The sequence below is a fragment of the Agelaius tricolor genome, unplaced genomic scaffold (genome assembly GCF_023055355.1).
Source record: "Agelaius tricolor isolate 1412-34295 unplaced genomic scaffold, bAgeTri1.0.p SCAF_8, whole genome shotgun sequence".
NCBI lineage: Eukaryota > Metazoa > Chordata > Aves > Passeriformes > Icteridae > Agelaius > Agelaius tricolor.
Window position 1 is genome coordinate 6,688,873 of NW_027269268.1, and position 23,956 is coordinate 6,712,828.

The 23,956-nt window shown below is 39.0% G+C and overlaps 1 protein-coding gene across 1 annotated transcript in view; it reads left to right on the forward strand.

Annotated features, from left to right (window-relative positions):
- The window catches only part of SLC10A7 (solute carrier family 10 member 7), a 139,764-nt gene that overhangs the window by 90,469 nt on the left and 25,339 nt on the right, over positions 1-23,956 (forward strand). Inside the window, exons 6-8 of the mRNA XM_071431486.1 lie at positions 1,589-1,624; positions 12,462-12,545; positions 22,733-22,898. Of these exons, the coding sequence (XP_071287587.1) occupies positions 1,589-1,624; positions 12,462-12,545; positions 22,733-22,898 (286 nt within the window). The remainder of the gene's footprint in view (positions 1-1,588; positions 1,625-12,461; positions 12,546-22,732; positions 22,899-23,956) is intronic.

A 23,956-nucleotide genomic window follows, 5' to 3' on the forward strand; every position in this document is an offset into this window, starting at 1 on the left:
GCCCTTGATGCCTCCTCCCTTCTCCAACTTTTGTTTCTTACTCTCCAGCTGCTGTACTTGAACACCTATATTTCTTCATATCTGTTATCTGCATTTTGGTCTAAACCTCCTGTAAATAGTGAGTGACTCCCTGAAGCAATTCTTCTTGCTTCTACTTCTCTTTTCAGTCTTTTATAATATATCTCAATTGTGACATTTGCAAAAAGATAAATTATTATGGATATTTGGGCTGTGGGGCAGTCAGATACGGCATATATTATTTATTTTGAAATATGTTTTTAAATTCTGCAGAGGCTTCAACTGTTGCTCAACTGTTGCCTCCTTGATCCTTCCTGTCTGCTATAATTTGTGGCATTTATTTGTTGCATTTTGTTTTAGGAACACAATAGGAACTCTCTATGGCTGATAGTCTGAATCTGTGATTTTTTGTGGACCCAGAAAGCAAATACAAAACTAGTTGTTTCAGGTTTTCCTTTATATTTTCTTCCATGAGATTGAAGTAAAGCCATGTTACTCAAGGTTAAGTGAAAAGTAGGGGACAACAGGGTTTTTTTGTTCAGTTGTTTTTCACTTGTAGCTAAATAAAACATAAAATAAGCACCCTTTCAGGTAAATGTGAGTGTGTTTTGGACCTTTGTCCAATTTTTTTAATAAAGTTTGTGAGTAGCTGAAAAGCTAGTTGTTCTTGTGACCTATCTGGATGAAGAATAGTCCTGGCCTAGAGAAGTTCTGAGCCAGCTCTATGAATTAGCATGCATTAAATGATGGAATCATTTTATTGAGCAATAATAAAATATTGAAGTCAGATGGAAGGATGATGGGGAATTGCTGTTTGCAGCTATGAAAGTGATGCATGTCATGTTAACTCCCAACCCAAACAACTCATTCTAAGATTTGCTTTCATGAAACTTAAAATCCTTTATTTTGTCCAATCATCAGCTTTAAACCTGTTCCTTGTCAGTGAAGACAACAAATCTTTTTGCTTGCATCTGCCTGGGGGATGTGGAAAGCTGAGGTGGTCCTGTGTGATTAAATTAGATGAAAGACTTGCCTTCTACCAGTGAGACATGAAGTCTAATCAAGTGAAATGAGTTTTGAGATCTCAGCTCATTTCCTTGGGGAATATCTGCTTACATTACACAGTCACGACACCTAATTCATCACAGTTGAGGCAGCTTCTGCTCAGAAGAGGACCTGGGACTGGGTGCCATGGGACTTGATCAAGCCTGTCCCTAAAGAGAAGCTGCTTAGTGAAGTTAAGATACAGCACACTGAGGGAAGAGCTTTAATATGGTTTTTTTTTTTTAAATAAATGATCCATATTCTGTATATCAGAATATATATCTGTATATTTTAGAACAGAGGGACTTAGATGCAAAAAGGTAAAAAGTACTTGGTACTGAGTGTAGTTTTTAAAATGATTGCTTCATGGATATTAAAGAACATGCTCAGTGAAGAGCAAAGTTGAGCTTGCTACCTAATTTCTATGATGTTAAATGATGTTTGTGTATTTCCACGTACTAAGCTGAAAAAGTAAAGATTTTTCTGCTTCCCTGACTAACAGACTGTTTTTGTTTCTTTCTTCCAGGGCATTGTTATAACTCCACTTCTGCTTTTGCTTTTTGTAAGTATCATGATATTAATATATCTTTTACTGGGTAGTCTTGCACCTATTAGACATTAAGTTTAAGATCCAAGTTTGGATGGTTTTCACAACGCATAAATAATGAAGAAGATTTTTCTGGTCAATATTTGAAATGAGCTGCCTCCCAGGAAGGCCATCAAAATGTATCATAGTGTATGCAAACACCACCTACACTTCATCCTAAGCTGCTCTTAGAGAAGTGTAGAATCATATGCTGTTAGTCAGGCTGAGTAAAATACAAACACTTGCCAGGTAAGGAGATAACTCGGTTAGGAGAGCTCTTGGAGAGCTTTCACTTGCAGGAGCTGGACAGGATTGCACTGATCTGAAGTGGATGAGAAGAACTGGAAAAGCACTACTCGGATAAACAGAGCCTTGCTCTTGGGCAACCAAGCCCGTGGGTATTTTTGTGGTAGAGACAAGACAGATTACTGGAGCCCCTGTGCATCACTAAATGTAATGCTGCTTCCTTCCTGCTAGATAAATTGTCACCCTTCAGTGAGGGCCTTGGGTCCTGGCAGCTCGTGGTAGAGAGAAAGGGAGGAGACCAAGCTCTATCTTCATGTTTTATAAAGGCAAGGATATTAGCATACAATGGAGAGGCTTTTGCAGGTGGGTGGTGGTGTTTGGTAAATCCCTGGTCACATGGGAAGTCTTGGTGCTTGAGGATTTGCTGGCACAGCTGGTGTGGTGCAGTGCAAGCTGCTGAGGGCTGGGGCTTTGTGAAGAGCAGGGAATATAGGCTGAAGCACTTCAGGAATTTCAAGGAAGACATACATTTTTCTTTTGTGTTTGTCTGATTGATGGCTTTGTATGTAAGTCAGCACACTGGAAAGGGGAGGAAGTGAGAAGTTGGTCTGAAACAATTTGTAAGTGGCATGCAAGGGGTGCACTGTTAATAGCAGGGATGCTAAAGCAACATATGGGCTATGTACAGATATAGCTGTATAAACTGGGATAAATGGTACTGGGAGAGTGGCTGTAACATCAGCTACTGCCTCACAATAACTGTGTGGGAAGAGTTTTACTTTACTAGAACAAATTGTGATTCACTGATGTAGCTGTGTTTACACACAAACTGCTTTGACCATATTCTATATATTGATGCACACCAGCAAAGCTTTCTCAGCACACTTGGAACCATAGACTTATTGTAGGTTGAAAAAGATAACTTTCCTCTCAAAAAAGACAGATGTTTTGTTATTCTTGCACTGAATCTGTTGATTCAAGATGGTCTGCCTCACTGTTTTCCAATCTTCTCTCTTGTATGTAGAAATTGTTTCTTCCACAGGCATTCATTCAGTGACCTGTGCCCTTGTTTCTAAGTGAAACTTCAGCTCATTTTACTTTTGCTCACTGTCAGCTTTCCCTGTGCTTTACCTCACTGAGTTTGGTGCACTGAATAGTCAAAAGGGGTATTTTCTGCAGAAACTGAGATGTTAAGGAAAGATCTGTATATATTTTCAGGCAAGATAAAGTTCTTTTCTTTGGTGTCTTTATAAGCAGATAAGATATTCTACCCCATAAATTGCAGTTTTCACTATTACTTCTCAGAGGAGGTGGTAAAACTTCATGTGTACAAGAACAGGAAGGCAAATCATGTCTCTGTGCTTCCTACCAGGCCTGGAAACATTTGTATGAGAAGTGTGTAAAATTCACATTAATTATTGGGTGATTTGTAACATGACTTGGACTTGTTCTTCTTGAGGAAGATACACACATGAATTGCTTTGTCATCAGAGTGATAAACAAACTAGTCTGGGGATGAGGGGAGTTACAAGAAGTGTGGGTTTTTGTCACAGAGCCCAAAACTTGAGGACTTCTCTTGTGCTATGTAAATATTTAAAACTTCTTGAGGTCTTTGTTGAGGGTTTCACAGATGCAGAGCAGTATTCTGGTCAGCCCTGCAGCACACTTTGCTGAGTTCTGCCTTCTCTGAAGGTTCAGTTTATCCTGTGATAGGTATTTAGGACAGCTGAATGTGCACAACCCAAGTTCCCATGTCCTGTGACAGTCTGTGGTTTGGACTGCTGAAACCCTTTTTTTGATGTGAACATCTCTGGTTTTCCTCTGAGTTTCCTTGATGTTTCTGGCCTGGTGAACACACAGTGGATTCAAGCACACAGTTCATAAGTTTCTGTGTGCTTGCTTACAACCTGCAGCTCCATCATTTCATGTGGGACTGTGGAGTGAGAAACATGGACTAGAAAAGTCCTGGTTTCCTTCTCTAAACCATTCAGCAGTTTAGTCATGCAACTTAGCCTTAATGCTTAATTAATACAGGGTAGAATTTTCAACTTTCAAAATAAATCTTCCATTTACCTCTACAATAACTGAGCTGAGCTGCTGAATGCTATTCATGGGCCTTTCAAGTCAACATCATCAATGAATTTTAGTTCCCAAATCTGGTACTCGTAAGCATTAACTCTTCCTCCGAGTTGTGCTATGATAGTCTGAATGTTCATATTTGTTATTCTCCCTGTGTACAGTGCATAAAATACCTTTAGTGCTGCCAGAAATAAAATACATTGTTGTCTATTAGCTTGTTTTTGTTATATAGCTTAACCTGAGGTAGCAGTTATTGTTTATATTTTGCCCTGTGTGCACCAGAGAATATAATGTTCTGAGCTGTCTTTTTGTTCATAATTGCCCAGTAATGTAAATATAAATTGTCTAAACAACATTGATAAAGGCATGTTGAAGCTGTAATAAATAATGCATTTAATGCAAATAATTTATCATCTTAAGTGAATGGTGTTGAAGAGGAAGTCAGTTACATTTCTGAAAAGTATATTTCTGTTATGAAACTTCTGATGCAAAGCTTACTCAAGATTAACATTCTAAGAGTTTCAGATTAATTTAATGAAGGCTTAAATGCTGTGCCTGTAATTACTGGGCTGAGGATGTATGAGGATGCTTAGCTAAAAAACTCTATAAAGAATATCTTTGTCACAGATACCTCTGATTAACATTTTGCCTGATAAGAAGCTATTGAATCTTTCTTCCCAGATATGTTAATGAGCAACATCATCATCCTCAGGTTAACCCTTGTTATTAACAGTTAATATGCCATATTCCCAGCAAAGATGTTACAAGTGGCCAGTGTCCATGACCTGTATATAACTGGAGCTCTTATATGTGGTGAGCAGAAACAAAGCAAGTTAAATCAGTTTCAGGTTAGCATCAGGTGATGCTGTTTGATATTTCTTTGCAGCATTCTGCAATGCCTCCTTAGCAATGCTTAGGAGGCTGTGTACCAAAGCATTCAGAGAGTGAGGCTTCCATCCCCCTCTTGTCACTTTGCACACTCGGACAGTAACAGATCGATCACGACCACTTTTAAAGCAGAAAAAGGAGTTTTGTTTTCTCCAAGGTTAGTTATCAAAGTAGCAGAAATCCTAAGTGTGTCAATCTATGTACTTCTATTGAAAACCATCAAAAATGTTAGAGATAAGTCAGTATTTTACATTTTTATATACTTCACATTCTTCAGAAGCATGCCTGCAATACAGTTAATGTGGGATGTTAAAAACCCAATACAAAATTCATGTGTATTTGTAAAGATGCACTTGGCAAACCCTCTGTGTGACTGTCAGGCATTACTCCCCCATTAGCTCCTTTGCTAATAAAACTACCATGACATTTGTGTCAAAACAGGATCTTTCCAAGGCTTTATCAGCTTGCTCCTGTTCTTGATTTCTGAATTTTTGGTTTTATGTTGGTGTTGTAGTGGTGATGTCATAAGTACTAGAAAGTAGCACTGCTGAAATAATTCAGTAGACAAGTGAAGGAAATTTGGTGCAAACAGTGCAGAGAAAAGTGAAATAAATAAAGTGAGTGAAATTAGAAGCTGATTTAAATGCTGAAGAGCTTTCACTTGTATTCAGAACCTTTAAATTAAACTATGGGTCCAAAAGTTGTTGAGAGTTCTCAGATTTTTTACCAAGTCTACTCCAATCCCATTAATTCAGATAAATCTGTTTATTGAAAGGAGCTGTCCGTACTTTTTTGTTTTTAAACAGAACTTTTACACACTATGCCTTGTTTTTCTTCTCAAGCACTTGGTAAATGAGAGTTGATACCAGTCAAATTAATCGTTAAATATGCAAATACCTTAGTAGCTGGAAAGCCTTGGAAGTTGATAAGGAAGTTGCAGCTAATGGATTTCACTGGTATGTGACAAAAGGCTGATTACAGTGGGGGGAAAGGGAGGAGGAGCAGCACAGTGCATTAGCTATTAACAGATCAACTCATTCATGTGGAAGATTTAAAGTGCATCATTATTTCTACCTGGTTATTTACCTCACTGTTTCCTTTCTTCTTTAATCATTGGGAAAACAAAATTCTCTGATCTGATCCAAACTCTTTACAATTAGCTAGAACTTTTCAATGGCTGCTGTGAAATATTTACTTAATCATTTTATTGCTTTTTTCACATACACCTTTTATGGCTTTGTTTTTTAAATTGGAACAAGGAACAGAGAATAATAGGGACCCTCCTTGTTCCTGACTCACACACAAAATACTGTAGGTTTTTCTAGGTGCTTTTCTACATCTCATTGCTATTGAGATTTTCATCCATGTAAAAGTAGGGGAGCCTTTCTAGTGCACAGCCTGCTCCAACATGGGCAGAAGTTAACCACACATCTTTAATAGGGTCATAGAACCAGGCTACCAGGAGAATCCCATCCCGACTCACTCTGACTCTTCTCCCGCAATTCACCTCAGAAATGAGCATGATCCAACCTAAAATATAAGGATTTTTGCTCTCTCTCCACCCTTGCAGTGCTAGAAACTTGTGTCTCTGATGAACAGAAAGCCAATTTCCAATAAGTGCTGGTTAAAGATGTGTAATCCATTTGTCTTTGTTGTCAGTGTTATACATCTGAATAGCACTTCTCTGAAATTTATCACTCTGGCTCTGACTTTCTCTTTGCCAGCCTTCAGTCAGCTGGGCTAAACAAGCCATGCATTTCTAATCTTTGAATTCATAAAACAAATCCCTTAATCTGAGGTGTTTTGTGCACCTACTCCAGTTTTAATTCCATCTTCAGCCCAGGCAATACAAATCCTGCACAGTTGTGCAATTTGCTTCACAAGGGCTTATCCAGGCCTGTGCAACGTCTCCAGTATCCCCTGTCTTGACTGATTTATTTCTTCTGGTACATCACAGTTTTATTTTTCATGGATAAATAATATTCATGGTTCTTAACTACCCTGTATTGATTAATCTGTGTCTTTCCAGCCTTTCCAGGCCCTTGTTTGCAGCAGAATGTTTTGGATGCAAGTCCTTAAGTCCCTGATCTCCAAGGGTATTAATCTAATTCCCATTTAGGTGTTTCTGGGTTGTAAACTTGATCTTGTTTCTGTACATTAACCCTCCAGATCATTGCACCACAGTTAAGTGGAAGAGTAGCTCTGGTGTATTTCAGATGAAGAATACCTATGGTTATTTTTATAGCTCTATAAATGGCTTTAAAATCCACAGGTGTGTTTGGATTGGCTTGGTATTTAATGTGTCATAGGGGAACCCAAAGGGGATTAGGCATCTGTGATCACTTTAACAAGGGAAACCTGAAATATCATTGCCCAACCTAGGAAATAAAAAAAAGTCAAGATTGTCAGCTTTTGTTTTTCCATACTTCTGAATGTGAAACTTTGATTTTTTTTTTTTATTTGGCAACAGAACTGGAGGGTATATGTAGACAAATAGATACTTTTTCATTTGTGCCAAATCAACTCCCACAGCCACACAAGCATATAGAATATGCAAGAATTTGCAAAATATATGTAGTTATTTAGCAGAACTGGGGGATTTAAGTTTAATTTTTAAGAATAATAGTGAAAGATCTCCTTGTTAAACTATATGACTGCCAAAGCATTGGATGCCCTCTCTGTTTGCCCCTTTCTGAGGCAAGAGACAATTTGCATGATACGCCTCCCCTTCCCTTCCACCCTTTCCAGGTGGATTATTTCAGTACCAGCCAATGTCTGGGGGCCAGTGGCTGGGAGCTGGCATCTCCTGCACGGCTTCTGTGCCTTACCAAGGTCTCCAGATGCTGTGGGTGTGTCTGCCTGTCAAGAGGGGCTTGGCAAGGATACCCCAGTGACCTGTCAGCTCTGCTGAGGTGTTGTGTAGGAATGACCTCTTGCCACCTCCTGCCTGAAATCTGGAGCTGGGCACTGTGGGCACAGGAGGACATCAGTGCTCTTCCAGGTGCTCCCTGCTTCCCAGAGCCTCTGCACCATTGCTGCCATGGCAGTTCCCATCACAGCAGTTCCATTTCTGGGTTTCTGAGGGACACGTGGTATTTTTCTGCTGTACTGCCACATGCTGGCATGACTGGGTCAGGGTAAGGGCCCTGGAGGGAGTCCAGAGCAAGGGAGGGCTTTGTTCAGCTGCTAACTCTTGTTCATTGCCCTTCATCACTCAGCTGGATGCCATCCACCTCTTTTCCAAAAGTGCATTGCATTCCATGGCCTTTCTGTAATGGACCTGCCATTCCCAGCAGGATGCAAAGGGACTGGGGCATGGGGTGTTCCAGACAGGCCTCTGAGGCAGCTGGATCTGGGCTGGATGAGGGGAACCAGAAGCAGTGACAATACAGCATTGAATGCAAAATTTAAAGGGGGTGTCAGAGTAGCCAGACCCTTCCACCAGAGTGTAGAAAAAAAAAGCTTCAAGTTGAATATCTTGTGTAAAAGAGCAGCCAGTAGTGCCCCTCCCCATCAGTTCTGCCCTCTTTTCACCCCTGCCTCACTTCCTCCTCTGTGCTCAGCAGCTGGTGAGGCTGAAGCTGGTTGATGGTGTGTGAAGAGCACAAGGACACAGGCTGAGGAAGCATTAATTGCAGGAGAGCACTGGGAGGGTAAAAGCTGCCCCCAAAGGACAGCCTGCTCCAAAGAGGGCACAGTGTGTGCAGCACATGTGTCACACTGGGCTGTCATCTGGTGGGACTGGCATGATGTGTTCCTTCTGAGCCCATGGCAGTGTAGATGTGGGAACATCCCCTGTGATACCTGCCTGGTCAGCCAGAAAGATGAGAATGGAGTGTCTGGCTTGTGGAGACAGTCTAGGCTGGGAGATAGAATTGTCTTGTTTTTTATGCAAGGAAGTTTGGGTTTTACTCTTTGGTTTTTTGCCATATCCAGTTAAATATAGCCTTTTAATTAAGGATAAGCCAGTGTTTCTACCACAAACTCATAAAGAAACCCACTAAATTATTTGTTGGGTTTTTATAAAACAGGCAGTCTCTTGAGAAGAAAGGTCTAGGACTAAATTAGCATGAATGCTGCAGGTCAGGTTTGAAGTACTGCATAGTGACAGAATTGTTTGGGAAGATTTGCCTGGAATTATCTCTCTGCTTATCTGAGTTATCCTGCTGAAATCACTCAGATTATTTAAGTGAAAAGTGTCTTTCCCCAGTCAAGAACTTTCAGGGTCTTTTCTTGAATAGTGAGCCCATTAAAGCAGGGCTGGCTTATTACTAAACCTTTAACTGAAATGCTGCTCTCCAGAATGGTGTATAACAATCTCTTCACAAAATCAAACTTTAAAAAATGTTCCTAAACAAGCATGGACAATATGGTGGCATAAAATTTGTGATTCCTTTTTCATTTAGTGATGCATTTTATCTTCCATACATCATTCCAATCAGGTAGGGGTGGGGTTTTTTCAGCTATAAATCAGGAGTTTGATTATATTATGTTTTTATGCCAGCCTTACAGTACATCTGTTTGCCATTGAAGAAAGGTTCATTTTTAGGCATAGAGATTATTATAGCAAGGAGGGCAGCCAGAGATAATCAGTCTACTAATAATTTCAACCTAATAAAATCAGCCTAATACTAATTTCTGTGCAATGCACATCATCTGGATAGTTAGTTCTTAAAAAAACCTGTCATGATAGCTAATGGAGCATAGAACTTAGATCCAACTAAAACCTAAGCAAAATCCTATTTATTCATTCGGACAGAATATTTGCATTTTGTAAGTGTGTAGGAAAGTTTGATTAACATTATATCCAGGTTTTTGTTTCCTCAATTCTCACTTCTCTTTCTCAAAACAAGCATGGCAAACATATCCAAAAGATAGTTCAGAGGAACTCTGGAGCCCAGGTAATGTCTGAGAGTCCATAGGACACTTAGAGTTGTGAGCCTGATGAGTTTTCATGCTACAAATGTTGAGAAGCTTCTGGTAAATTATGCTTCTATTAGCCCTGGGTTCTTTAGTATTTTTGATTCTTTGTGGTTAGCCACCTTATGTCCAGAGTCTGGGTTAAAATGTCTTTATTTTCTGTGTGATTGAGAAGTTCATGCCTTCTCTTCAGCCTGTATCTTATCTTCTGTGTCTTTCTCAGGAAATAGATTTAAAGGTAAGGTAATACAAGATTTGATAGACATAATCTAACAGATTTTGATAAAAAACAGCCCACTGAAATTATTGTCAAAATATACAGAAGGGAAACAAAGTTCAGAAGTCTGTTTGAAGATGTAGTATCAGTACCTTTAATTCAGTTTGTAATTTAAAAAAACACATCTAAAAAACACAGCAAAACAAATACCAGAAGCCCCACATCCAAAGCAGAACATATCCTTATATATACACAAAGTGCTTAAAAATTCCCAACAGTTTGAAGATGCTATGTTTGAAGTAGCATTTTAAAAAGCTGGCAAGACTATGCCTTTTTCAGCAGTCTGTTGAATACTGTTGAATAGTTTTTCATTCCTGACTTAGAAACTGATTATGCATCCACTGAGCATAAAACTTAAAAGTAGTGAGCAAAGTCCAATCAACATTTTTATAGAAAAGCACAGGAGTCAGTGCCAAAGTGTTATAGCTCTGTGAAGCTGTTCAAGTGTCCTGGCTTGCTTAGACTGACTCCTCTGTGGCCCAGGCGGATTTTAAAGTTTAAAAATCTTCACTTTCACTTGAAAAGGCTTCCTGGAATACACAGTAAGCAATTGCTTTTAGCTCCTCAGCACATAACGATAAGTCCAAATACAATTTGAAAAACTAAGAACCTTTTAAAATTTCAGAAGCTTCTTCCAAGAATTAAATCAACAAGGAGATGATGAGTGGGATGCTGGAGGTCTGTGCTCTCTGTAGGGAAACACTCAGAGTGCCCTGTGTCCCTTGGGAATGTGGCTGCACTGCCAGACTTTGGGTACTCGTGGGTGATCTGAATCTTCCTATGCAAGCTTTGACTTCTCCCTCTTGACTCTGTGGGAAATTTAGGCTCACTAGTCCCCACCTGCAGACCAAAATTCTCAGCTGTGGCATCATCCTCAGGTCCCCTCCCATGTGCCCGCATCATTAAAGCTGGAGGTGATGGTGACGAGATGTTGTGATTTGTTAAGCGGTCACACTGAGTCTTAGCTGATGTTGCCAGTTCAGGTAGCACATAGGAAACAGCCAGATCCTGTCTGCTCCTCCTGAGACTCTCTGAGACTCTCCACCTAGAGTGTATTCAGCAAGGGACATATGAAATCTGAGGCCATTTGCCCACCCTAAAAGCTCAGTTTGCCCAGAGACATCCCCCACAGGTGTGTTCACCCCTTTCCCGAGCGGTGCATGTACAAATGTACAGGTACAAAAAAGCAGTGCACTTCTACATTTCTGCATAAATTAAAATACTTCACTATATAAAGTTTCCAACTTTTCTGTTCTTCAGATTTATGAAGAATCTTGTTTTATGCCAAACCCATTTGTACGGCCATATGTTGATTTTTCAAGGCAGGCTTATAGAAAGTTACTAGGTTGCATGATCACCTTGTCTGTCATGAAGGTAGCTTGGAAAGGAAGGTAAGTGTGAAAAGAATAATTTATGAGAAAGATGTATGTAAGAATGTTTCAGGAAATCAGCATCATTTAGATGGTGCTGAAAAGATTCTGTATTCTGTTGTCATTTTGAGAACCTTTAAAGTGAAGTGTAAAATGTAAAATATAAAATAGAGTGGATCTATGAAAACCTTAATGTTGTGTCCTTTGCCTCATTGTGAAGCAAGTGGTTGTCTATGGGAGCTCTGACAATTCAGTTTCTTTAGTGTATGTTTCTTAATGTGTGTTCCATTGCTGTTAAAGAGGTGTGAAATTACATTAAAGGAAACTTTCCAATTACCTAGCCCAAAACAAGTCCAGTCAGAATGTAAAAAATACTGTATATTTTCCTAAACATTCTGAAGCAGGTTTGAAAAATCCCACTGACTGTGTGTGTTCCTGTGTTCTACTAGCATCTTAAAAAAATACTTTTAGCATTTACCATTATTGTTAGAGAGATCAACTATTTGAAGACTAAGACTGTCAGTTCAGTTGTCTTAACGAAAGAGTAGTTCTATACTTTTAGACATTACTGAAATAGAACATGTGAATGTTTTCTTCACTATTTCATTACTTTCATTTATTTATTGAAATAACTACACTGACTTCTGTTGTTTGATGTTTGTACAAATGGTAAAGTAAGTCAAGCTAACTGTTTAGTTAGTAGGATTCACTCCCTGTCTCTTTAGACTATCATCCTACAAATGCTTATATAATTTACTTGGCATATATGTGTAGCAGGTTTTCAATTAAATGAATATTGATGGAAATATTACCCTAAGTTATAAAATAATCAGAGATTGGTTTAGCTCTGTTTTGTGGAACACCAAATGCTTTATTGTGACTTAACTATTAAACATGTGCAGCTACTTCCAGTGCGCATAGTTCCCAGTTTATATGTGTAAAGTAAAATGCATATTAATGTGTGATATCTGTGTATGAAATTTGCAGATACTAAGAAAAAGTGCAATGTTAATGGTATATCTTTATTTTGTAGCTTGGATCATCCTCCTCTGTGCCTTTTACATCCATATTCTCGCAGCTGTTTATGACTGTTGTAGTCCCTCTTATTATTGGACAGGTATGTCTTTTAAATATACATTCTTATTTAAAAAAACAAGATAAAGAGAGCTATCTTAAAGACAGACTGGCAACCTGATAAGCTGCCACATAGGAACAGCCTCAGGACAGTGAAGTCTAATATCAGGGAAAAGATGCTCCAGTGCTCCCTGGAGCCACATTGATCTTTGTTGAGATTGAGCATCTGTCCCTCACTACCACAAACACACGCTGCTGCAGAGAGAGGAGGGAGCTTGTGAACATAAAGTGGGAAAAATGGCAGCCCAGGCTGTGAGAAATTCCAGCCCCATACAAATGAGCTTTGAGAATACTACACAGTCCTTTTGTCACATGCCCTTTGCCTGGGGCTGAAGGAAGTCCTTCTTCCCTGTGTAGTATCTACTAATAATTACAGGAATTAAAATCTCAACATTAATAAACATATAAAGGCTAAGCGGTCACAAGTTAAGAAATCATCAAATTAAGGCTGCTCAAGCCATTTTGCCTATGCTTTGCAGTAAGGGTTTTAGTTGCACAACTGCAAATTATTTTTACATTACTTCTCTATTATGTTACACTGGGTGGAAGGTATTTGTGAAATGAACAGTTATTCAACATTTAATTTTATACTCATTGTTCATATGTTCACACAAAGCCTTATTTTCCATGGCTTATGATAGAAAACTTCCACTGAATGTAAAAAATGCTAATTGCATGTGTAAGGTTTTCTGTGATCCTTGTCTCTGTAGTGTCTGTTTGTTCACAAACGTTAATATTAGTTATTTTTTCTCTCATGTCATGGTGGGAAATCACAATAGTGAGACCAAAAGTTGTCATAACTGTTGTCACTGCTCTTGGACACTAAAACACCTTAAGTCTATTTTTTACTTACTTCTTGTAAGTACTTGTTGTTCTCAGGCACTTTGAATGCACAGAGGGTGTGTGAGTGGGATTTGCAGCTCATTCTAGCATCCAGCTGAACTCTGGGTTCAGCTGGAACCTTCTGAAATTTGTCAGCCTAAAGCAGACTTTGGAATGGAAGGCATGGTTAAAATACAGGAAAATGAGAGCAGAGACTGTAAAGGAGCACCCTGGACAAGGTTAAGAGTGTTGTCATTGCCTGTGCTACATAGGGCAGTCCATCAGTGTCAAACTATAATTGCACATTTCAAAATCGGCATGTACTGAAACTTAACAAATTCCTGGTGAAGTTTCTTTTGATTAAAAACACACATTGAACTCTAATAAAGGGACGAGCATGATAAGCATGAGAGTAGTTATCAGCATCTGTGTAACCTCTCTGCAACCATATCATCTGGAAAATGGACATTAGCCCTGTGTCCCTGAAGGCTGTGGAACTGCTCTCATGCTTTGGATTAAATGCCAAAGAGTTTCTTTAATAATTAGGACAAAGGGTTGCTGATTAACCTACATCTGTACTGTGTTCTTACCTCATCAGAATTAAGTGTCCACCAAAAGCAGACAAGCAAAAGTACTTGAATCCTCTTCTGAAAGATCCAAACACTGGAAGCTGTTAGTTGGAAGCCTTAGGTGGAAATTTCTAGTGAACAAATGCACAACAGCAGATTTAGCAATAAAGTGTCCTATAGCCATGGAGTATCAGCATCTGTGCTGCAATGTAATAAACCCAAAGATGATGGTAGATTGCTGCACAAAGTGATGGCAAAATTTCAAGAGAACTTTCATCTGTATGTATAATGGAATGTTACTTTGGAAAGATGTTACAAGAAATTGATATGTCAGCTAATTGGTGGAGTTGGGTGTTCTTTCAGCTGTTAGAAGTGATAAGGCTGAGTATCATAATTGGAGCAGTAGGCATATGAATTAAGTGCTCTGTATGGTCACAAGATTGAAATCAGAATTGTGATTCTGGTTGAGATGAAATTTAAGAGTTCTGATAAAGACTGAAAGAAAAAATAGAGAATCTTAAAGCTTGTGTAATCCAATGACAAATGAATAGTTTCGGTTTTTACAAATAGACTTCAACAAGAAATAGGATGATTCTTCTTTAAAAGTCTTTTAAGCAGTTTCTGGAAGTGAAAGATCAACAAAAGTAGCCCACATTCCTCTAAGCATAAAGACTTTGTTTCTGAAGTTATTGCACTTGACTATATCTGTTCAGAGGATAGAGAGAAGAAATGCTAAAGAAAGCTACAGCTCAGAAATGCCAGTAGTTTACAGTGATTGTCTTGGTTAGGTTGAGCTGTACAAAAGTAAACCAACCTGCCCAGAGAGCAATGAATAAAAGCCATTTCTGAAAGTGGATACCCAAAAGTAATGGGCAGGAGTCAGGGAAGACAGCAAGCAAGAAAAGGACTGATACCAAGAGATCCAGTGATAGGTCTCCTTGCCCTTCTTCTGCTCCAATTCAATGGGAAGTTGTGCCCTTTGTTCATAGACCACCCCTGACTCATCACTGAGATGTTGCCTGGCAGGTGGCACAGGGACATGTTTGTGAACCACAGGTCTGGGGTTCCAGATGTGATAGGGGATAATGGCCCACAATTCCTGAACAATGCCTTCAGCAATTGATTCGAATTCATCATTTCATGCCCACAACATCAATTCCTTACCACATGCAGCCATACTGTTCAGCAGAAAAGTCAGTGGAAGAAAGTCTGGTAAGATGACCTGGTAACAAAGAGCTTGACTGGGGGGAAAAAACCCTCAAGCTTGAAACCTGCCTGCTTGGAGGATTTCCTCTCCTCAGCCTTCCAACCTCATCTGTGATCAGCAGGGGCTTTATGCTCGAACCACATCAGTGTAAAACAGAGGAGGCTGCTTAAAGGAAGCGTTCTCCAAGGGCTTTCTTTTCCTTTAAAAAAAATCTTGCCTCTGGGAAAACCTGTGTTGCCTAAATGCTCATTTCCTGAGCAGGCTGCAGAGCTGGCTGTTTGAGCAGCCTCTGGGATATAAACAAAGCACATAAAAAGGTGCTTTTAGATTTGTTTTGTTTGGGGGTTTTTGTTTGCTTTATGGCAAAACGTATCAAGAGTTTTGGTTGCTTGGCTGGCTTGTTAGAATTTTTGATGATGGCTGGGAGAAAGAAGTCACAATAGTGTAATTGATGCTTTTTTTTTACTTTTTTTAGCTTTTTAGGACTACTATTGACAGGAGTCAAACATGCTCTTCTAGCCTAGCTGCTGACATTGAAATGTATAAAGGGCTGCAGGTACAGGCTCTGCTCAGGTGGTGGACCATTCTTTAGGGAAAGAAAGAGCTGTTAAAGGAAGAAGAAGATACTGTGTTATCAGAAAGGCACCGAGTCTCACAGATAGCAGTGATTGATAGATGGTCCCCAATTAAAATTGCTCTGTTCCTTGTCAGAGTCATGCAGGTTGTCTGAACCTAAAAAATGTTGCAGCCTGTGTCCTCAGTGTCTACAGAAGTGTTCTGCTAATTGACAGGCTGGTGTTGCTCAAATCAGTATTGATAGTATAATATTGCATTTGTATTTGTAGAGTAACAAATAAGACCCCTCTGACAAGAGGTCTCAAAAAGGGACATAATTTATAGTATTTTATAAAGATCTAATTTCCTATAAGCCTTGAAGATCTGTAGTGGGTAAGAGCTTGTTATTTGTGCATCACTCTTGTACACCTCTAAGGGGAATTTGAGAATACTTGTTATACAATAAACATGGTAATAGATATTTCATGGAAAAGATTTTTGAATCTGCTCTGGCAGTTGGAAGTTCTGATTATTTTTTATCTGGGTAACAGAGTCCTGGGCTAGATTGCTGCTCTTGAGCTGTTGTGATTTTGCTACAATCATTGTTTCCCTGCCCATAGATATTGCTAATCATTTTAGCCATCAAAATGTAAGATTTTGAGAAATATCCAAGCAATTTCTTCATGACCAGTTGTGAGATTTAGCTGGAGACTGTTGTTTCTTTGCTTATTTTTTTCTTCTGAAGTGACAGATAACAGGAACAGTGAAACCCACCACAATGTTTCCTTTCCCCTTTTTGCAGACTTTCTCCGTTCCCTACACCTAAGTGCTTATGACAGACTTTTATTTTATGTTTTATATTAAAGAGCGATTTATGATTAAATGTTAATGAAATAGAATTTTCACTGTGCTTTCATTATATTCTACTAGTTTGAACATTTTTCAAAGCAGCACACCAAAACCCACTGTTTTCTATGAATAAATAATAAAAAGCTTGTCTGTACATTATCATTCATGCATTCTCTAGTTGCCCCATTGGTAATTTGTCTGCCAGCGTAAAGTGGGCACTTCACATTAAACAGACCTTAACTAAAGCTAAAATTAATGTTATGATTCTGTGTAGTTCTTCTTCCCAAATCTATAAAATGAAACCAGTTGTACAGAAATCCTCACTGAATCTAGTCACACACAAAAAAAATCTTGATGTCCTACAAGTAAAGGATCTTAAGTGCCTTCTGCATCGTTGCCCAAAATGTTCCAGAGGAGCCCTTTCAGCATTTGGGAGCTGTGCTTATCAACACAAGTCTAAAAGGGTGCTATGTTGCAATACAAGTTGTAAGTGAAATTGAAACTAAAAAGCTTAGCAAGGTATTTATTTTTAAAGAATGAGAAGTGGAAAGGGGAAGGGAGGTGGAAGTTGATAGGAAGTAGAAGGAATTATTTAACTAAGGGGGGGAAATAAAAATTAACAGAACTGTTATAAAAAAAAGGGGGGAATAGTGTCAAATCTGTCTCTTCTTGTAAATGAAATCCACATAGAAGGAAACCTTATTCTCTTCAAAGTCCAGGAGAGCTGCAGGGAGGAGAGGTACCCTGGGAGATGAGCTCTCCAGGAGCTTTTTGCAGAGGACCAAAGAAGTGGATAAACAGCCTTCAGAACACACTCCACTCCCTACTAAGACCTGACTCAGCAGGGAACAGAGCCTCCTTTCCACAGAATGCAAAATATGAAGGAAAGGTACTGATGCTGCAGACACCCTTCACATTTTTATCATGTTGCACCTGTTTATAAGGTTTTAAAACAACAGTTGCAAATTACCTCAAACTGTGAAACTTAATTTTGAAAATGGCCTCATGTGGTTTTTATGCCTTGCTTTAAAGGTGTACATGTGACAGGAGCTACCTCTTGGGAGTAAGCTGACTGGCATAATAGAGTAAGATAGCTTTTAGGGGAGTTTGGCAAGCTGAGGGGAAAAAAGCAAGATGCTTACAGAAAAAGATTTTTTTTCCCTCAGATTGCAAAAATTTTTTTTGCACCCTGTCTTCAGAAAACAAACATTAGATTGTACACTCTGTAGCATTAGGATGGATTTGACATTTGATGATGTCCTAGGAAAGCAGGTGAACCATCACAAAATCTGAAATTTTACAGCAATGTTCAGGAAAAAGTGGGAATTTATGCCTCCACAGAGATAAAACCCCTCTAAAAATATCAGGACTGGGTCTGGCTGAGGTTGTGCAAGTTTTGCTTTATAAAAGGGTCTGTGCATTTGAACTGGCATGCAGACCTTGTATATTTGGAGACTGGTTTTTCTGTAGAAATCTGAATGATGTCCATCTTAGCATCTTATTTCATTTATATTTTTATACAACCCAATTAATCTCTCTTCCATTCCAGGATTTGATTCTTTATACTAGTTTTTACAGCTGCTGTCATCTTAGTTGATTTTCCTTTTTTTTTTCCAATTTTCTCACCTTTCATGTCTTACAGACTTCACTGACCTAGTTCCCAATATTCCCTGCAATTGTTTTTCTTGGTTCACCATCACTATATAAGAAGAGATATGAAAAAATTACAGGACTGTCAAAAATATCTACCCTGACTCAAAGATTTTCAATGGGAAATTTTGTATTTTAGACTTCATTGCATAAGTCTGTTGCTATAAGTAGTAGTAATATTAATTAAGAATGAGTGAGGAATCTTACCTTAGAAGACAAATTAAGTAAGGTAACTGCTGCATTTAGGTGTGGGGATAATCCAGCAATTTCAGCTTGTTTACTCATGTGTTTGAACACAAGGAAAAGGTGACTTGTGTTTCTTTGTTGAGATGGTAAAGCCCCAGGTGTTTCACCCAGGTATTTAGAAGAATATACCAATACACAATATAAAGGAGAAGTGCAATGAAACCACTGTAAATTCTGTTAAACAGGAGGTCAGTCCAAAATATTTGGTAGAATTAGGAAAAATCTATTTTACATAATGATGCAAATACCAAGAGAGACTCCTGTGTATAATGGAAACAGAAAAGGTGACTTCCTATCCATTTCCTTGGGGTTTTTTGGGTTTGGGTTGTTTGAGGTTTGTTGTTGTTTTGGGTTTTTTTTCAATTCTTGGGTTTAATAAACAAATAAGTTACAGCTCTAGATGATTTTTAGGAGAGGTACTGCATGACTAATGTCATAAATTAGTCCACTCCATACAAGGTGGGGGGGGAGCTCCTTGCCCTATTTAGCTCAATTAATAATGAATATTAATATATTCCATTGTTTATTGCATTTTTTACCTTGCACTTGGGCAGACAGGTAGAAAGAGTCCAGCTGTATTTTAGTGACAGATTTCTCTGGGCATACTCTGTGACTGTTCTGAAGGTACAATTAGGGAAGGGAACTGTTTTTCTGTAACACACCTTCTGCTATTTTCATGTGTGCTCTAATAACAGATGAGCACTGTTTACCTGCTTTCCTGGAACAGCAGATCATGTTTCTTTGCCCAAGGATGTTAAATGAAATAAGCATTAGAGCAGTGAGCCCATTTGCTTAGGAAGGTTGGTGTTTAGACAAGAAGGTTATGGCAGGATACAGAGCAGTCTGTAGGAAAAATACTGTGGATAGAACTATTCTGGTAGGAGAACTAAATTGAAATGGGGACACTACTGTTAACTCAAGTGTAATTACATTTCTTTGTTGTTAAAAATTAAATCCCGGGCAAGAGGAAAGTTTGAGCTTGAATCTGTGTTTTGAAGCAAATTTGAGCTGATGCCTTTCCAAAACCTTTGGAAGTTGCCAGAAAGTAGTCTTCAGGAGGTGGCTGCCTACTGGACACATTTATGTTCTTTTATTGTCTAACTTTTCTGTGAGTTTTTCAGGCAGATTATTTATAAAATATCACCTACTACAAAGTTTTGCTTCTCTCCCGCTGTTTTCTCCACTAAACTGCGGTTTGAGGGAGGGATTCACCTTCATGTTCTTTCATGTGCAACCTCTGGGTCAGCCTTTCCCTGCTCTTTGGGGCTGGCATTTGAATCTGCATGAAAGTCTTTCCAGTGCATCACTACCAGCATCCCTGCTGAGCTCAGCCTTGGCCAGGGCTGGATCCATCTGGGAGCTGGCTGGCACTGCCTCCACCAGTCATAAGGGAAGCTTCTGGCAGCTTCTCCCAGAAGCCATCCCCTATTGCCTGTCCTGCTACCAAACCTTGCCACAAAACCCAGTACATCCCCTTTTTGCTTTTTTCCATCAGTGGGATGCAGCTATTTTGGGTACCAGTGGTTTATATTAACATTCAAAAATGACTGTGTTAGCTTTCGCTGCCTTTCAGACAAATGAAGCTTTAGTATCTCAGCCCAGGCTCTGAATGTGTGTTTTCTTTCTTGTATTTGTGGCACTTGTCATTATTTCACTACAAATATTCACAATTTTGGTCTTTTGTAGTTCCCTGTTTACCCTGAAAAGTTATAGAATTGGGTTAAGAATTAAAAGGCTTTCAAAGCATCCTTGTCCTGAAGCAACTCTGCCAGGACAAATGGATTTTTTTCAGTCAAAGTGAATCAGCTGACATGAGCTTCTGTTGTGTTATATTTCTCCCATCAAGTTATACAAGAATTTAGATTACCTTGAATCAGTGATTATAGGCTGAATTGACCTCTGAAATTACAGATCACGTTGAACCTTATGAGATGATCAAAATGTATGGGATTCTGTATTAGAGAAGATACATTTTGTCTGTGTTTTGTGCACATTTTGCATGACACTGGGTTGATTAGATGATTTCCTGAAGCTACAATTTAGTTCTTCAGAGTCTGACTATGTAATTAAAAAAAAATATATATATATAATGTGCAGTAAGGAACTGTATTGGTATTTATGGTTATTGATTCACAAAAATTCCAGGCTAGATGAAGGTGGATATTTAAAGAAAGTATCACTCAGTTGAAGATTCTGAGGAAATACTTGCAGTTTCATTTTTTAAATGTTTTTTATTTCTCTTCTATGTCAGTATATATGTGTATAATGTTATTATTGTAATGTCTGTTATAATCAGACCCTGAACAGGCACAGGGTTGCAGTTTTTGGATTAAATACTTCTATTAGAAATTGTACCATGGTATAATGAGCCATCACTTTTCTTTTTCAATATCTTGTTACTTTCTGTATAAATCTTCTGGAAGGACCATAAATTAATAGGTGGCCTTAAGTAGTTTTTCTTTTTCCCCAGTGTGACAATTTAAGGGATAATAGGATTTTTTTTAAACTTCATTAAAAAAAACTTGCTCACTTTAGAAGTGAAAGGCTTTACTTTTTGCTTCTGATAATTACAGTCCCAAATTTGCTCAGAATTAGACTCATCTAAACTTCCCATTATATGTCTTTCATATTGCTCTCTGCATGGCTTCACTTTCTTTTGTCTCTTTCATCAGTGCAGTGTCTTATTCCTACCCAGTGGCTGAAGGAGCTCCAGTGGAGGCTCTTTCAGAAGTCTGGCCTTATATTTTTTGTTATTTTCCCTCTTTAACATCTGGCAAGTGTGACATTTTAAAATTCAGTGTTTTCACTGGGGCGTTGAGCATTCCCTTAGATATTTTCCTGCAAATCTCTTATTTTTCATCAGCAGGAAGCCCACAAGTTCTGGGAGCTGAGTGCTGATCTTCAACCTGCTTAGCTTGGCATGAAGCCCAAGTGCCAAAGTTTTAGTGTGTGCCCTGATGGAGTCTCATTGCTGTGGTGGCTGGGATAGCTGCTCCAGGACTTCCCTGCTGAGAGGCTTGCAGACATGCCAGGAAAGCAATGAGGAAAACTGAGAGCTGAGAGGAAAACTGAGAGCAGCTTGATTCCATGGCTTTGGCATTTGTTGTGTGAAGGGGTCCTATGGTAGCATAGGTGATGATGGCCTGATATTAATCTTGAATACCTCTAAGATTTTCTGTGTCATTAAACCAATGGTGGTGATGTTTGCACCACTGGGGGAAGGTCATGAGACACCTTTGGAGCCCTCTGGCTGAAGTGCTTCAGGATCCTGGGCCGTGATTTCCAAAAGTGTGGTAACAGAGAACATCAGGAGGCCTCAGGAGAAATTAGGCAAGATAATGTGATTGCTGAAAAATTAACACACAAGTCGCAGCTGTACGATAAAAGCTTTAAAAAGTTTTTTCAAACCATATAAAGTAAACAGAAAAACTAAAAGTGACTCCCCAGGCAGGACTAAAATAGATGCATTGTATCTGGTGAGGCTTAGTGCTATGGTATTCAGCATAATCTGAACGTTGAGATTGCTTTAAAATTTATAGTTGTTTCTAAAAAATTCTTGAAAAACTGCTTCATATTCTGTTTCCTGAAAGTGCAAAAGTTCCGCTAAGTACAGTAGGTTTCCTTGTTTTCATGTGTTAATTCTGGTATTCTAAAAGCGTGCAAATGGCATTTGTCTTTGGATTTACAAAAACTCCAGATATTCAGAGTTTGAATTATTTAAACTCCCACAACACATGCACTTTTGCTTTTCAAGCTTGAGTTATAATTTAATTAAAAACTTCTGGTGCATCGCTAGCTATTTAAATATTAAAATGTTCCATGGATCACTTTCGATTATCTACCGTCATGAAATTCCTGAAGATGTCAGATTTTTAAGATTCCCAAAGTTGCACTTGGAATTGTCTGTTGATGCAAAGGGGACTGTGATAATTACATACATCCATTAGTATCAGCAGAGGAGATAAACTTTGGGGAGGCTTAATGGGCACGTCTCAGTGACAGCTAGCAAAGAACATTTGGCATGATTAAGGATGGATTTGAATGCACTTGAAAATATACTCTCATTATGGACGCCCAGTGGAAGTTGCACTACAAATGTTAAATTCCCCAGAAGAAGAGTTGTGTGGCAGGGAAGCTTTGAAATCCACTGTGGCCGTCATCCAAATTACTCTCTTCTCTTTGTGTCTTTCCGCTGTCAGATTCACTTTGTGATGCCCAACTTGGCTCCCTGCATCTCTGAAAAGAGACAACCTGTTGGTTTCTGTGTTTCAGATTGTCCGAAGATACATCAAGGACTGGCTTGAAAGGAAGAAGCCTCCATTTGGTGCTATCAGCAGCTGTGTGCTCCTGATGATCATCTACACAACGTTCTGTGATACTTTTGCCAATCCAAATATTGACCTGGATAAATTTAGCTTGATTATAATCGTGTTCATAAGTAAGTTCAGCCCTAATGACTCTTTTTTTTTGTGTGTGTGTGTTTCAGGTCTGTAATGAGCTACATGTAGTGGGGGAGCTGTGGGGGTACTGGCATGGTGTTAGAGCTTCTAAAGCATCTAGGAAACCAGATTGCCAAACTTCTTAGGAACTGGATGCATTTAGGGGGCCAAGTAAGCATTTAGAGAGGAATGAGCCCTGCTATTTAGGTGGGCCTGAGGTTGCTCTGTGGCCCTTCCTTTCTGAAAGGGCGTAGTAGTACTTTACAAGCATTTATTGGCATTCTAGTTTTGGCTTCTTTGCTATTGAACAGCTATAAAATACACAGATGTCTCATTCCAAACAGCAACAAAAGATTTGGGACTGAGCTGTTACTCAGAAGCACTGTTATAATTTTTAAACTGCTCTTCCTTAGCATATTATAAACCTAGAAACTAGTTGGGAGTTAGAATGTGTTGATCTGTTTCTGTGGATGAGCACATTTCTTTGAGTTTCTTTTAGAAGCACTCAAGTCATTCAGCCTTAAATAACATCCACGTGAGAATAGGCTGCCGGTATCCTTGCCATCAGCTGGAAACACGACTGCAGATCCCTCCCTCCCAGGGAAAGGCAGTGCTGTACAGGCACTGTCTCCTCTCCCAGCAGGGAATTCCCATTTGCCTCAGACTGTCCACAGACAGGAGTTCCAATTTGCATGGAGGAGAGGTAACTACAGTGTGCTTCAGTATAAATCACATCTCATACTCTAAAACTGTTAGATTTCAAGAGATCAGACCATCACCTACTTTGAGTTGTGTGTCTGCATATGCTTCTGTCTGATAAAAATAATGTATCTTCTACAAATCTGACCCCTACTAAAACCAGTAGGAAATTTGCCCCTTCCCCTTTGTGCATCAGATCCTAATTCTGTCCTAATTGTGGCTTTTTTTGGGATTATGAAACTATGTATATGGATTATGAAACTATACTAAACGCTGTACCTGTGTAAAATAATACATGGAATTATAAATGGTACAATATAAATGTTTTATTCTGAAAGCAAAGATGTAGGAAGCAATG